The 15,777-nt window shown below is 37.0% G+C and overlaps 1 protein-coding gene and 1 long non-coding RNA gene across 2 annotated transcripts in view; one reads left to right on the top strand and one right to left on the bottom strand.

Annotated features, from left to right (window-relative positions):
- klf7b (Kruppel like factor 7b) overlaps positions 1–5,254 on the top strand; it is a 53,564-nt gene extending 48,310 nt beyond the window's left edge. Inside the window, 1 exon segment of the mRNA NM_001044766.2 lies at positions 3,825–5,254. Coding sequence (NP_001038231.1) covers positions 3,825–3,876 — 52 coding nt within the window. The 3' untranslated portion in view covers positions 3,877–5,254.
- The window catches only part of LOC141376143 (uncharacterized), a 139,513-nt gene that overhangs the window by 109,003 nt on the left and 14,733 nt on the right, over positions 1–15,777 (bottom strand). The gene's annotated exons all lie outside the window — the stretch shown is intronic.

Below are 15,777 nucleotides of genomic sequence, written 5' to 3'. Positions count from 1 at the left end.
TTTGGAAAAACAGGAGTAGTGCTTTTTTATCTTCTAGGTGTAATTACTGACTGCACACAGGTTTGGGTTAGCATCACAATGGTTATGAGGAGCAGCAGTCATGGGCAGTCTAACAGTAAATACAGTCAGCCAATACATACACAGTCATACTGTCTCACAGTCACTCACACCAGTGTTTTGGGCATCATTAATCCTGCCTAATCAAGCACAGCCCCCTGTCGGGTGTTGAGAGGGGTTGAGTGAGAGGTGGGGGGAGGGTTATGAGATCTAAGGGTGTGCCAGCTGGTGGAGCAGCCACTTACAGTGAGTCACAGGACCATCTGTCCAGTCGCTCTGCCCTGTCTCCACACACACACACACACACACACACACACCTTAAAAGAAAAATCTTCACACCTAGATGGATGCAAATTTAAAAAAAAAAAAAATTGTGTGATGCACGTGTCATTGATTCTGCTAAAAATGTAAACACCTGATGAAAGTGAAATGTACACATCATTCAAATCCACTAACAGATGGTGACTGGTCAATACTGCAATACTTAGTCAAAGTGTGCAAAAAAAAAAACACATACAATTGAAGTCAGAATTATTAGAACCCCCCCGGCCTTCCCCTGAATTATTAGCCCCCTGTTTATTTGTTCCCCAATTTCTCTGTTAACCGAGAAGATTTTTTTCAGCACATTACTAAACATAATAACTAATTAATAACTAATTTCTAATAACTAATTTCTTTTATCTTTGCTATGATGACAGAACATAATACTTTACCAGATATTTTTCACTTTTTTACTTTGACACTTCTACAAAGCTTTAAGTGACATTTAAAAGCTTAACTAGGTTAATTATGTTAACTAAGCAGGTTAGGGTAATTAGGCAAGTTATTGCATAACAATGGTTTGTTCTGTAAACCAGTGTTTCTCAACCACGAACCTGGAGGAGCACCAGCTCTTCTCATTTTCCATGTCTCCTTAACCAAACACAACTGATTGAAATCAACAGCTGATTAACAGAAACTGAAAGTCCTGTATTGGGTGTGAAAGACAAAAGAGACATCCAAAACATGCAGTGTTGGTGGTCCCCCAGGAACTTGGTTGAGAAACACTGATGTAGACTATCGAAAAATATATAGTTTAAAGGGGCAAATAATTTTGACCTAAAAATATTTATAAAAAAAATTAAAAACTGCTTTTATTCTAGCCAAAATAAAACAAATAAGTCTTTCTCCAGAATAAAAAATATTAAAAGACATACTGTGAAAATTTCTTTGCTCTGTTAAACATTATTTAGGAAATATAAAAAAAGAAGAAAAAAAATCAAAGGGAGGCTAATAATTCTGACTTTAACTGTATATAAGAAGCAAGGAATAGGGATAGTTGATACTGTCACGAGCATAGCATATTTTCAAATGGCCTTGCTTCTAAAAAATATTTTTCATCATATTTCTTTTTTCCCCTGAAGTATTTGCATGCACACGTGTGTATTGCAGGAAATGTGAAAAATATTTCGAAGTATTATAAGTATTCGAACTTTAAACAATTAGTTTTTTTTTATTTTTTAATAATTATCATTTTGGTTGTGTTGTTCACATAACTCATAACTGTAGCTTTTTATCCTCATTAAAAGCATTAATTACTCAGTCTCACAGTACAGTTGTCTTTATACTGTATTTTCCTACACAATTTCAAATCAAAGTTTGGGACTGTGGGACTAAGTAATTATTGCTTCCATTAATTAATGTGTGCATTCAATGGGACCAGTGCTTAAAGAATACGGAGCTGTTTTGCTGTTAAGCCCTCATTGGTCATACAGCTATGACTGGTCTTGGAAAACTAAAATCAAATTACTTGCCTTAAAGGAATGGTCCACTATGATATCATATTTTAAACTTTAGTTTATGTGAAATGTAGCTCTGTGAACATAAACAGCATCTCTGAATGTGATATGCTCAAAGTTCAATGCAAACTCAAATCTCTGTGAACATCCACAATCTTTACCAGCACTGCATTGTCTCTCTGTGCGGCTGCTTTCTGTGGGTTATACATCTCAAATAACAAACTCGCAAAAGATAAGAGAATGTTTCATATTACTTGCACATTAACCAGAATATATGTGAAAGACACTTGTCAGATTTTATTTTAGAGAGCAGGCGTGAGGTTCAGCTGTGTCCTCTGTTATTTTTTTTCTCTGATTCAGGCACAAACTAATACGGCTAACAGCTACCTTGACTGACAGTGTTTACACTGCACAAAAGAGCATGCTTGTTGGCGCATGATGCTTTTCCTGGTGACGTGGAGCCAATCCAGGAATTACAGCACATTATGTTAGCTGACCAATCAGAGCCTCTTGAGGGCCAGCCTTTCAGAGAAACTAAAAAATTTGACAGCCGTTTTCATGTTAGCTGAGTAGCTGTATATAATTAAAGTGAGATATAATCAGGGCTAAATTTGTGCCGGAACACATTGGATCCGGATCCGGATCCGGCACCTCTGAAATCTGATCCGGCACCTCATTTTTACTGATTCACCTCCTTATCCGCCCTCCTCCCTCGTCCGCTGTTCACTTTCTTCCGCGACTCCCCTACTCTCTTCACTTTCGTCCGCGACAACAAACCCCTACCCTGGCTCATAACTTGCATCCGCAACACTCCTCTGTCATCCAATGCCTAACCAACCCCCCACCCTGCTCTCCACTTTTATGCGAGACACCTCTCGATCCTCGGATAACACACGCAGGATCCGTTACCTCGATCTGTTCCGGGACCTCTTGATTCACAAATTAAGCACTGGATATAATAACATGATTTTCTACAAATGAAGCATGAACACACGTTACTTTGCATCTTATAAACACAACCAAGACTGAAAAATACACTCTGGACCACCCCTTTAAAGCTCCATACAGAGAAAAGGAATGATTGTAAATCTGTTAGATGTTAAAAATAAACTCCCGCAAAATAACCAGGGAAAACCACAAATGTTGTAGCTGACATAAGTACAAATTCCTCAAGATGACTCTTGATTTGAAAACTAACGGTGTCTACCTGTATATATGCACCCTCATCTCACCCCAATTTCCATCTTGGCTGCTTCCCATCCAAAAAGCAACAGAGGAGTTAACACTGTGGCTCTCGACTAATTAATAATGGATACAGCCAGAGGCGAATTAAAATTATAATTCTCTACTCCTTTCTAAGTCTCCACTCTCCGAGATTATATTCATTCCAGTTAAGATTCACTTTCAAAACTATGGCTGTAATAGTAATCCTCACAGCCTAATAAATGCAAAGCAGACATGGCATTGCAGCAGTATTTTCTAGGCACAGTTATGTATTGCTCCTAACCAGCAGTGGTTACATGTGATCTTAATTGATGATGACACAAAAAAGCCCATGGCCCGCGACGAGAAACCAACCGCTATGACTCAAGTGCTACAAAACTAATGCAGTCCCACAGTTTAAACAATACCATTTCACCTCCAGCCTCGAAATATATTTTCTTATTTAAACAGGCTTGGTGGGATTTGTGGTCGCACTCCCAAAAAAAAAAAAAAAAAAAAGACTTCTTTCGGCACAGACTTCCCTGCTAACTGCATTGGCAAGATATCCGTTCTAAACGATCTGTCACCAGTTTTAGAGCAAAAAGCTGGCTATGCTTAAAAATTCATTTTTTTTCCCCAAACGCCAAATGTTGTTTTCTCTATTCCATCTGCAAAGGCGCCACACGTCTTCCAAGAAACTCAGACTCATACCCTCTTTAGCTCAATGATAACTGGCTTTCCTTAAATGTATCCATGCTAACTCTGTCTCTTCTTCTCTCCTTACAGATGTTTTTCCAGGTCTGATCACTTGGCTTTGCACATGAAGCGACATATCTAAGGCAGAGGAAGACGGGAGAAAGAGAGAGAGAGAGAGTGAGAGAAAACGAAGAGGAGAACAGGTGTGCACCATCCAGACGGGAACATTCACAACAGACTTTGGGTGCACAAGAGGGGTCTGGCTGCAAACGTCACCAGGAGGAACATGCAAGGCAGCGTGGGCAAGCGTTGTTGGATTCTACACACTCTCAAGACAGTCCAAAAGCCTTTTCATCAGCGATTAGCCATGCCTTACCGAGCACTAGCTTGGAGGTCAGACACTGCCAAACACCAGGTTTTTCTTTTCTCCCCTCATTCTTTTTTTTTGTACAGTACAACACCACTAGCATGGAACAGGAAACTGAGCGCTTCATGTACAAAATGGAAACGCACATTTCATTCATCACATAGCCTAATGGTTCTACTGGAGAATCATGTTCATTGTACATTCTGGAGTTTCAATTTCTTTTTCCAAGGACAGATCACAATAACCAACCTGCAGCTATGTTGTATACAGCAAACAACCAAACACGGAAAGCAACATTGCCAATACGTTCTGAGGAGTGACCAATGGAATAAGTGGCCAAATGCAACGCCTGGCCCCGGAAGCAGGCTCTGCCTGGGGAAAAGTGATAAAGAAAAAATACGGCAACACTCAGGATGTGTGCTGATTTCTCGTACTCTTCGCTCAGGAGCGAACTCTTCTCTGCTCTTCACACCCGTCACCTCACGGGTGATTGAAATGATGCGCAGCGACACTTTCTTGCCTTTGTTTTTTGTTTAAAGACAGTGTTAAAAAAGATGGTTTGTTTTCCTTCTGAGCTAAAAATGTCTTAAACTTCTGAAAGGTGAAAATTTGCTTTGCAAACAAGCGAAAATGTGCACATACGGGCAACGAGAGGGAACTTTGAGGCCTTCTCTGTATGCACAAGGTTCAGTGGCTGCTATCTGGCACTGAAACAAAACATTCAAAGCGTAAGACGGGAACAGAAGCCCCCCCCCCCAAAAAAGATTGGGATTGCTGGCTTGGTATAAAAGGACAGAAGTCTTCTGTTTTTCATTTTGCTTTGCACCGACTTGATCTGGGAAAAGTTAACCAATTGTCACAGACCTTGTGTGATGCTCTTGACACTGGAAAGAGTTCTTTTGCTTTGTGTTGATATTGGCACCTGTGTAAGAACATAGTCGTCCAGTGCACTGTAGGAGGCCAACAGAGGAGACGTAATGGGGGAGGGACAGTTGGCAGGACGTTGACTCTCAGATTGGAGCACCTGCTGGGATCAGGATCCAAAAGACCTTGGTGGCATCAGCCCAGACAAACTTTGCCTGTTTCGTATCCATTGTCTGCACTGATTTTTTCAATGTTCTCTGTGCTTTTTTTCATACTGTCAAAAAAAAAAGCTCAAAAACAAAACAAAAAAAAAAGCATAAAAACAAAAAACATTTTGGAGGGAAAAAAGCAGAAAACAAAAAACACATAAAAAACTCTTTTACAGACACATCACAACACAGACAGAATGGTTTCTTTGCTCTTGGCTTTTTCCTGGAAAAAAAAAAACTAAAGAAAAAAATAGAACCATAATTACCAAGTTAATGAACAGCGTTAAAAACGAAACACTGCATGGCAGCCTCTTTCAGATAGATACACACACTCGCACACATACATGCACAGCTTGCCTCTCAGCATTATTTGTTTTGCACCAAAATCTTCACAGCAGGGTTTTAGCAATTGTTGTTTTGTAGGATTGCGTTCCATCCAGACGTCAGACGTGCAATTGAGAGCTTGTTGATACACTCGAGTATATTATGCTAAACCGGGCCTAGGTCTAGCTTGGTGTTAACAATCAGCTTCTAAATCGCGGGGACAAAAAAAACATATCATCATCCCCAAGGTTGTGAAGCCTGTCGTGGCGTCGCAATCAGGGCGTTCCCTTACTGACCCTACTCTTCTGCATTGATTTAATGGCTGTGAGGGTGGAGGGAAGATTACGATTCAGCAGTAACATGTTAAGAATCATGGCAGACTTTACTAAACGATCCCAGAGTTTCCCCTTAGGGGACCACCGGAGCTTAATGATCAATACACAAACTCTCAGCATAGAAATGCTGAGTTGGTGCAGAATGAAAAGTTGGTGCCTTTCTCTTGGTTTGAGGCCTGCTGAAGGCAGCTCTTCTATCACATATATACACACACAAACGTACACAGACCCACACACACACCATTTCTTCAGTTTGACCATTTTAGTTGCCATTTTCAATTGATTTCCTCTCATTCCAACAAATTTTCTTTGTTAAAATGTAAAGTCATGCCAAAATTTTGACAAAATAGGAGATGAATCAATTTCTCTCCAGTAATGTACAATCAGTTGTGGGTTGTGGCACTTTTGTCCGCAAGAAGCGGTCCCTGTGTGTGACGATTGTTCGTATGAGTTTCTGTAAAATAAGGTGCATTGCTACAGTGTCATAATAGCATTGTGTACTATCCCACAATTTCACAAATGGGGTTATTACTGACAATGTGCAAACAGCTAGAAAAGCTTTGAAAGGGTTACATTTCCATTTTCCTCACAGATAGCAGTCATGAAAAACTGCTCTTCTCTCCAGTTTTTGCTTTGACAAAAAGACAATTCTGATTCATTCAGTCACCAAACGTGATATAACAACAAGAACACAGGGACAAAAACAAAAGCATCCTGTCATTTTCTTCATCAATATATGAATTCAGCTTTCAAATTTAACACTGAAGATACACATACTGTAACTGTCTTATTTTAAAATACAGTGCAAAGTGACAAATTGAAAATTACAAATGAAACTCTCTTCTGCCAACATGCTCCAGACTTTACCAAATGAATATGGAACAGGCCAATCAAATTCATTAGCAAGCAACATGCCGTACATATCCGATCACATATCAAGTGCCATTTGAAACCCCCAATCTCTCACTCTTCGAGCGACAGCAGCGGTCTAGTCAGTTGCACAGGCGCCTGATGCTTTGCCCAAAGATTTAAGCATTTGCAAATAACCTGCTGGGTGTTAAAAGAGAGAAAGAAGACTTATTTTGCATTATTCTCACAGTATCTCCTTGTACCCTACACCAGCTTTCTAAGATTCGTTCTTGAACATCTATATGACCATTGGCTTGGTCTCGAGTGTGTGTGCTTGTAATATACGGTTTGAATGCAAAGTTGAGGATGAGTTTTAAGCCTAGCCGTAAACAAACAGCGAATTAGTTGCATTGGTTCTAGCGCTTCTGTAGTCAGTGCAGGTCACGCATGTCCTTAGAAATCACCATCCAGGCGAATGTTTCTAAAACACTCTTGATTCTGATTTAGCTGTACAGAAGACCACCTTTTCTACCACAAGTTATCCGTACAACTTCAAAACGGAGACAATGCTGTGGCAGAACATTTTACATGACAGTAGGAATGTTCGAAGACATTCTAAGGGAACAATTTTAAGTGTACTAGATCTGGGCACTCTTCCAGTGAAGCTCCCTTCCCAAGCCGTTTGCTTTTCAGCTTCAAAGAGGCTTTTGGCAGCTTAAATTTTATATGAAAAAGATGCTTGAAACATCACAAGGGGATTTTATGATAAAAGGTCAGAGGTGACAACTTTTCCGTTTTATTTTTTTGTTATCGTCTGTATTGCAACAACATTTCACTGCATAAATAACACTCGTCATTGTTACCGCTAGCTTAGTCTGTTAAGAATGACACTGCTGTCGATTGTCTACATAACATTTAGTGGCATTTCGAGATGCACTTATCACAAGAACATGGGAGCAATTCATTCTTCAGCTTGATAGATAAAGCTTGACAAACTTTTTCGACGCACCAAAAAGAGACTAAATCTGCATGTACATTCGAATATTCATCCATAGGTTCCCAGTCACTCGCAGACAGCGAAGAGACTCGTTTGTCTTGGGATATACTGCATCTTGAAGTGCATCTGTATCCGTGTTTGTCCAAACTTGATATGTCAGTGCGTAAGGTTTTCACCGGGTCTTTCCTTTCTGCTTTTTGCGTTCCTCACCTCCCACCCCTACCTACCCCACCCTGCACCTGCAGAACCACAATCACGTCCTTAAAACACAGTCACCTCAGTGTCATCCTCCGGTTACGTGTTACCAGCTGTCAGCGATTTCTTACCTATGAATGTCCGTAGACATTACTAAGCAGGGAGCAACCGGCCAACAACAGACCTCAGTGCTTTTACAGGTGCTCTCTTTTATCCATAAATGGATCTCGCAGAAAGCTGCCAGTTGGTAAAGCAGGTACAAATCAGAAAAAAAAAAATGGAAAAAAAGGGAGAAAGAAAGAAAAATAGAACAGTTATGTGCCATCTTGATTTATCTGTATGGAAGTAGGACGACATTTTGCCATATGTAGGCTGAAGCATGTAGTTTCTCGCTAGAGCAGGGACCCTCATATTCACTGTCCTCTTTCCCTCGCCACATCACTAACACTCCACCCCCTCACTTCCTGTAATCTTCACACTCTTCCTCTTCGTTTTGTTTTTTGTTCTATTCTGTTCTTTCCTTGTGTGTTTTTCTTTATCTGTTCTTTTGCTGTACAAAGTGTTTAAAATATTATTATTTGTATGATATAATGTTAGTATGGTAATGTTCTTTATTAAGGAAGAAGATGAAATTTATTTTTGTTACTGGTCTGTTTCATAATTCTTTTTTAAATTGGTATTGTAAGATATCTATGCAAGAACTGTTCAGTGGAGCATTTTTATTTAAGAATGTAATAAGTGTAATAAATGGTAGAATCTGAACGTCTCTGACTGATGCTTTCTTTGACCGAGAACGAGAAATTACTTTGACAGTGAGCGAGAGAGACATCGTCTTTTCATAGCCTTTCATAACCTTTGGTTGGAGTGCTTTCAAATAGTCAAGACTCATTACTAGACAATTTTTTGTCCCAGAAATCACCACTCTGTAACAATGGCTTTGTGTACACTGGCTCTGAATGGATTTTTTGTGGCCAGGGTTCATTGGAATTGGAAAGCTGACTAGCAACAGAAACTCTGTGAAGGTCAAAGACTATCATGCTTTGTTTGCCGATGAATATGGCTGAATTTTTTAATATAAACAAGCAGTGGTTGTGCTCTCATTAGCGTTTCCTTCTCTAGGCCAATATATAGAAGCAGTTCCCCATATTGGAATAGTCAAACTGGTTGGTGCACACTTGGCAAAGTTGGATTGTATGCATGCATATATGCATTTATACAGCAGTTATGTCTGGTTTTTGAATCAGATTGGCTGATAGCTGAGCGATATTCTGCAAATAACAGCACTGGTACAGCCTCTTAACTCTTGTGTATTACTCGGCCAAAATACAGCAACAAGCAGAGGACACTCTACAGTTCGACAAACAGTTTTTAGTTAAGAATGTGGTTGTTTATATTACAATCATGCAGTTTATTTATAAAGATAGTTTTAAAATTATTTAACTAAAATAAATATAATTAATTTTTACTTAAATTATTTATTATTTACTGTTTAAATATTTTTTATTAAATTTAATTAATTATTACTTAAATTATTTATTATTTACTATTTTAAAATACTTTTTCATTTCGGAGCATCAAATTCAGTGCATCGGCCATCATCAGCCTCTCTGAGCCCAAAGTAACGGTTGATGTCACACAACAAGATTGGCGACAGAGACAGCATAATAAGTCTTTAGCAGAGAAAAACAGCATTTTCTTAAAGTAATTTCAAACTACAGCAGAACAAATCATTATAAATTAGGTAAGTGATATTCTGAGTCGATCTCTTTTTTTATTTAGTAGTGCTGTATTTATGCCACAGAAACTGATAGTGTTAGCTTTGGCTCTTGCGGGGTTAATTATTGTGATATCCTAATTTGTACAGAGAAACACTAGGAAATCTCTGTAGATTGATGGTGCTTCATGTCGTTAAGCCTAATAATCTTAAAATGTGAGCAAAAATCACCTGTTTTGTCATCACTTAAAACATTACACTAGAAAATCATTCAAATTCTAGTTCTAGAGTGACGTTTGTGAACTGGCAACAGTTTTTGCTGTTCTGACTGTCAGCTGCAGATATGAATGAATGGCAGAAGAAAGTAGCTTCTTATACAAAAGGGCTTGACTCTCCAAGTTTGATTTTCTTTTTTATATATACAATTATGCTGTTGAACTGTTGTATAAACGCAATATCACACGAGTAGCAGGGCGATGTGGCTGCTATAGTGGTACACTAAGGCTCTCGACCTGCAGCCTTGAATCAACACACGCCTCCCACCAGTGCCGATATATAGCCATATCGCACTGCTACTCATGTGATATTGCTCATATATATGTGGGGTAAAAACAGGATGAAGATATCAGATTTTTTCTTATTTTGTTTAAATATCTATTTTTCCTTCATTTAGCACTGCCCTTCAGAAAAAAACAGGAAATACTTGGATTCATCCCGAAACACAATTTCAATCACAATTTCACATCTTCAAATTCTAGGGTAGTCTTCAAGGGGTATGTAAACTTTAGAGCACAACTGTACAAAAATATAATGACATAACTTGGGTATTAATTATATAAACCAATTATGATTTTTAATGGCTGATTCTGATTGCAATGGATGCCTATATAACAATCAGATGTAAGGCTCAATAAGCACAAGTAATTCTGCAATGAGCATCCTTAGATGAGGTCCCACAAAGGACCTCTAAGGTACAACGATCCCAGAAGTTTAACTGCAGGTGTTGAGTATAGTCAAATTCACAACGACTTCAAACAACCCTCACCCAATCAGATTTTCAAACAACAACTATCCATTCTATAATTTAATTTTTATTACAAATTAATGACCCTCCCTCTCGAACTTTTCTCCGCGGGCCACTTTGTGCATCACATCCTTTAATTAGTCGTCACAGGGCTGCCAATGACTAAGCCACCATTTAGAAACTCGCACCCATGACTCAAGGATTAAAAGGGCTAATCGAATAACTAATGGTTAATTAGAGAGTAATTATGTGAAAGAAAAGGTACTTCTAGTGCACATTCTCGCAGCCTTCTAAATGTCTTCCAGTGAGATTTCCTCCATCAGCTCCGCTCTATTATAGCTGATGCTGGTAATTGAAATTCACATTGTCATCGCCTCAAACCAAAAGCAAATGTGAGATTTATGCGTCATCCAGCTCCTGACGCAAGCCGTACTCCTGACAGATGCTCAAACACCAGCACGTTTGACTCGACAACAGCAACCTGATACAAAGCACATCTGGTGTCAACTGTGCAGACAAAATCCAATTAATTGCATTGTTAATTTGTAGGAATAGACGTGTCAGTGACTGCTGAATAATCTCACCTAAGATAATCAGGAAAGAAAAGAATGGAATACAGCAGGCAGCAAATTCCCAGCTCGGTCTCTTGGGATCCATGTCAGTGGCTTAATGTGCATATCCAGCCCCTCCATTCACCAGCAACCTTTGCCACTGTTTGGCTGTGAATAGTATTCATCCCTGCTCTGCTAAACACATGACTATAACTCACCTAGACAGGGCAAAAAAACATGTTTTTAAACAAAGGTGGACTTTGAGGATTAGCATAAACATTATAGCTCAAAGAAATAAACTTTGACTGTTAATGCACATGAATGATACACCTTGCAACCTAAAAAGTGTCTAAGAGGCCATTTACATGATGTTTTCAGCAAATAATGGTAATATGTATCCCTTTTGCCTGTTCGTTTAAGGCTGATATTTACTTCTGCGTCGAGTGATCGGCATAACCCATGACGCCTGCCTTCTCATAGTCGTGCATTTATACTTCTGCGTGCTGTTTGTGTTGCGAGTGTTTTGTTTTTTACTGAACACTTCAAGTAGCTAAAACTCACTCATTCAGAGGTGGAACTGGCAGATGTGCAACAACATTAAACACAAGGTAAACGCAAAACAAAAGTCTCATAACTTTCCATCTGGATCTCCTTCACGTGACTCGACACTTATACATACTCACTCCATTGGGCTCGTGGTCACATCATTGTAACATGTAGGCCGTTCCTCAATATGCATTCTTTAGGATCAGATATGTTAATGATTTTTTATGGCCCAAAATTTGGAAATTACCTCATAAATACTTAAGTAAAAGAAATTTCTTTCAAACTTATTCATAAATATTATTCCAGTAATTATTTTCTTGCAAGCAGGTTTAATTGTGGAATTGATACATGCTGTATGTTTTGTCATCTACATAGAGAAACATTATCATTTGCTTTGGAGTTGCTCATATGTAGGTTTTTTTTTGTTTGGATTTCTGCTCTTTTTTTTAGAATCAACTTTATAGCCAATTTTCAAAGTTGTTCTAAAAATGTCTTATTTGTTGTTGTTGTTGTTGTTTTTTTACATTCAACAGGTCATTACACAAATCAATTTAGATAATTTTTTTACTCAAGAATGCAAGAATAGGGGACGCGTGAAAGTTTCCGGATGTGTTCTTGATAGAGGATGCATGGATGCAGACTTGAGCGCAAAACTCGCTTGAGAAGTCCCAGAAGTCATTGCGGATAAATAAAAGAGGTGGGAAGCACAGCATTTAATATAGATCTATTATTAAAGTTCAGATATATAACTTGGTTATCTCAGGCGTTCCCCTAAATGAGAAAATGAAAGTAAACATTACTTGTTTATTTGCTGAAATTCAAATTAAAATTAGTTTTATTTGTATTGTGCAACGTATTTGTATAAGGTCTTAATGCATAATATATATTGTGACAAGGGGAAAACAATAAATTGTTGTATGAATGCTGTAATGTTTAAATAATTTTCCGTTAAAACGAGAGAAGGTCATGTGACCAGAAAGAACTAGGGATGAATGCAGCATCTCGTTTCTCACAGTACACATTCTCTGTTGTCCCTGTCTTTCTAGTTAATTCTTCCAAGGTAACTTGGCAAGACCACTCTACAAAAGCATGCAAGTCCATTCTCAGTGTTCTTGGAAATGAGAAATAGTCATAGGTACATTTTTTCCTTTTCTCAGCCACGACGAGGACTATGGGACTGCACACAGGCTGCGCCAGAGCATACACGTGCGCTTAATGCAGAAGTATAAAATAGCCTTTAGTGACATTTTGTATGACTAACAATGCAGAAATCTGGGAACTGGTTTCAAAGAGGAAGTTTTTGAAAACGTTGCAATAGTTGTGTCCTTGTAAATCCCCAAAACTGAGTCTTTGAAATTGATGGCATCATGCACAGTACCATCTATAAAAACAAAAACAAAAACAACAATGGTGGCGAACATGGCTTTGTTGTTTCTCAAGTGTTGGCTAACACTTTGTCAGCATAGTATGTTCCTTCACATTACAACCAACAGCGGAGAAGCTATGATGCATCTTGCACGGATGGCAATTTCTAGATACACATCAGCGCCGACAGCACATCACTTCCAAACAGGTACAGTTTACTAAAAAGCTGACAGCACCAAATACTGGCCTGCCATATGTATTACCGCATTTTTGGTCATTTTAACAGAAAGCGCTGTCTTTTCAGCTTTGGAAACATCATTGTCATGTAAACATAGCCTAAAGGAGAAACACTGTAACATCTAGGGTTTAATAATAATTTCAAGTCACTTGAATACATAACATTACACTCAACACACAAAAAGATTAAATTAAATTCAGGTTTATTTGTATAGCGCTTTTCACAATGATTATTGTTTCAATGCAGCATCAGTGGCACATTATTGCATTACAATCAAATTAGGAAAAGTTAGTTATCATAGCTTAATTAGTTACTAATAAACTACTAAATAATTAACTAACTAATAGATTTTAATAGTTAAAGTCATTGTTTTATGTATATATATATATATATATATATATATATATATATATATATATATATATATATATATATATATCTGCATGTATGTATGTATGTATGTATATATATATATAAATATATATATATATGTATGTGTGTGTGTGTGTGTGTGTGTGTGTGTGTGTGTGTGTGTGTGTGTGTGTGTRTATATATATATATATATATATATATATATATATATATAYATATATATATATATATATATATATATATATATATATATATATATATATATATATATATATATATATATATATATATATATATATATATATAATTACCATAACCTGCCTAGTTGATCAAATATTCAATCAAATATTATTTACTATCATCATGGCAAAGATAAATTAAATCAGTTATTGTAAATGAGTTATTAAAACTGCATGTTTAGAAATCTGTTGAAAAAAATCTCTCCGTTAAACAGAAATTGGGGCAAAAATAAACAGGGGGGGAAATAATTCAGAGGGCCTAATAATTCTGACTTCAACTGTATATATATATATATATATATATATATATATATATATATATATATATATATATATATATATATATATATATATATATATATATATATATATATATATATACATAGTTGACCAGGATTTATATAGGTGAAGTCTGTGTATAAATGTTCAATGGAGTGCATTTGTGTATTAAGTGTATGCAGATACAAGCAATATTTCAAGTCAAAGTAAAGATTATGGTGCAAACGTCAAAGTAAAATTAAAAAAGTAAAATGGTACAAACTTACAAACAATGTGCTGTTGATTAAAATGAATTCAGTGTTATGGTTTTGAAAAGATGTCATCATACAATGGTGACACCAGAATATAAATCGTCACCTTAGAATTATAAAGTTCTATCTTACATCTATCTATCTGTATATATAGTTGGTGAAGCATTTTTCAGTGGTTATTAAACTAATTTGCTCATTGTCTGTTTTCTTATAAGGTCTTTACATTTGATATTAAGCCTTAAAGGGCAAATAGTTATATTGAATTACATGCTCCATGCATTAAATTATTTATTGAATTAAAAGCTTTATATGAAATATTGAATTATATTTAATTCAATAATTCATATAAAGCATTTAATTCAATAAATATGACCATATTAATTACATAAAACTAACATCTGCAGCCTTGTATGTTAAATTAGAGCAAGAAAAAATATTCATAAAACATTAAATAAATGTTGTAAAAAGCAAAAAATTCACTCTCAAACATCAACATATTGTTACAACACCCATTTTATTTATTTTTTATTAAATTAATAAGCAGACTGGTTGTATTTCTTAAAAATACAATGCATTTGCCCTGATTGTTTTACCCAATTTGCAAATTTAAGAGAAGTTTAATCATTTACATTTAGACTACTTTTAGGCTCTCTGTCATGTTAATGTATGAAAGAAAACTGTTACACACATAAAGTATTGTTTGCTACATGGAATGCCAAAACTTTGAAGCTCAAAATCATTTAAAACACAGATAGAACCTTACTCCGAGGCATTGAATTTTTTGAAGTTGAAATATTAGTTGTCAGACATGTTTTTGGCCTTTGTCCCAAACTAGAGTACATACAATTTTTTTCCCCCACGTTTTACATAACACATCTGGTGTCAACTAAGCAGACCTTAACCCAATTAATTGCATTGTTAATTTGTAGGAATAGACGTGTCAGCGACTGCTAAATAATCTCACCTAGGCTAATCAGGAAAAAAAGGGAATTCGGCAGGCAGCAAATTTCCAGCTCGGTCTCTTGGGATCTGTGTCAGTGGCTTAATGTGCATATCCAGCCCCTCCATTCACCCCCACCTCTGCTCTTGGCACAGGGGTCGAATCGTCTGGGTGGCGGAGAAGACATTCATCCATGCCAAGTTTATTAATGTAATACGTCCCTGTGCCCTTGTGTGCCGAGACAATGGTACTAAAATTAGTGTGTTGATTAAATGGAAATTATGCCACTGATGTGATTATTGCTTTAATAGGGCTAAACCCCTGTAACTGATTCTAACTAACAAAAGGTCACTTAATTAAGGAAGTGATAGCAGAAGATAATCA

This window comes from Danio rerio, chromosome 9 (assembly GCF_049306965.1).
Source record: "Danio rerio strain Tuebingen ecotype United States chromosome 9, GRCz12tu, whole genome shotgun sequence".
Classification (NCBI taxonomy): Eukaryota; Metazoa; Chordata; class Actinopteri; order Cypriniformes; family Danionidae; genus Danio; species Danio rerio.
Note: the sequence above shows the minus strand (reverse complement) of the source record. Positions and strands in the feature narration are given on the sequence as shown.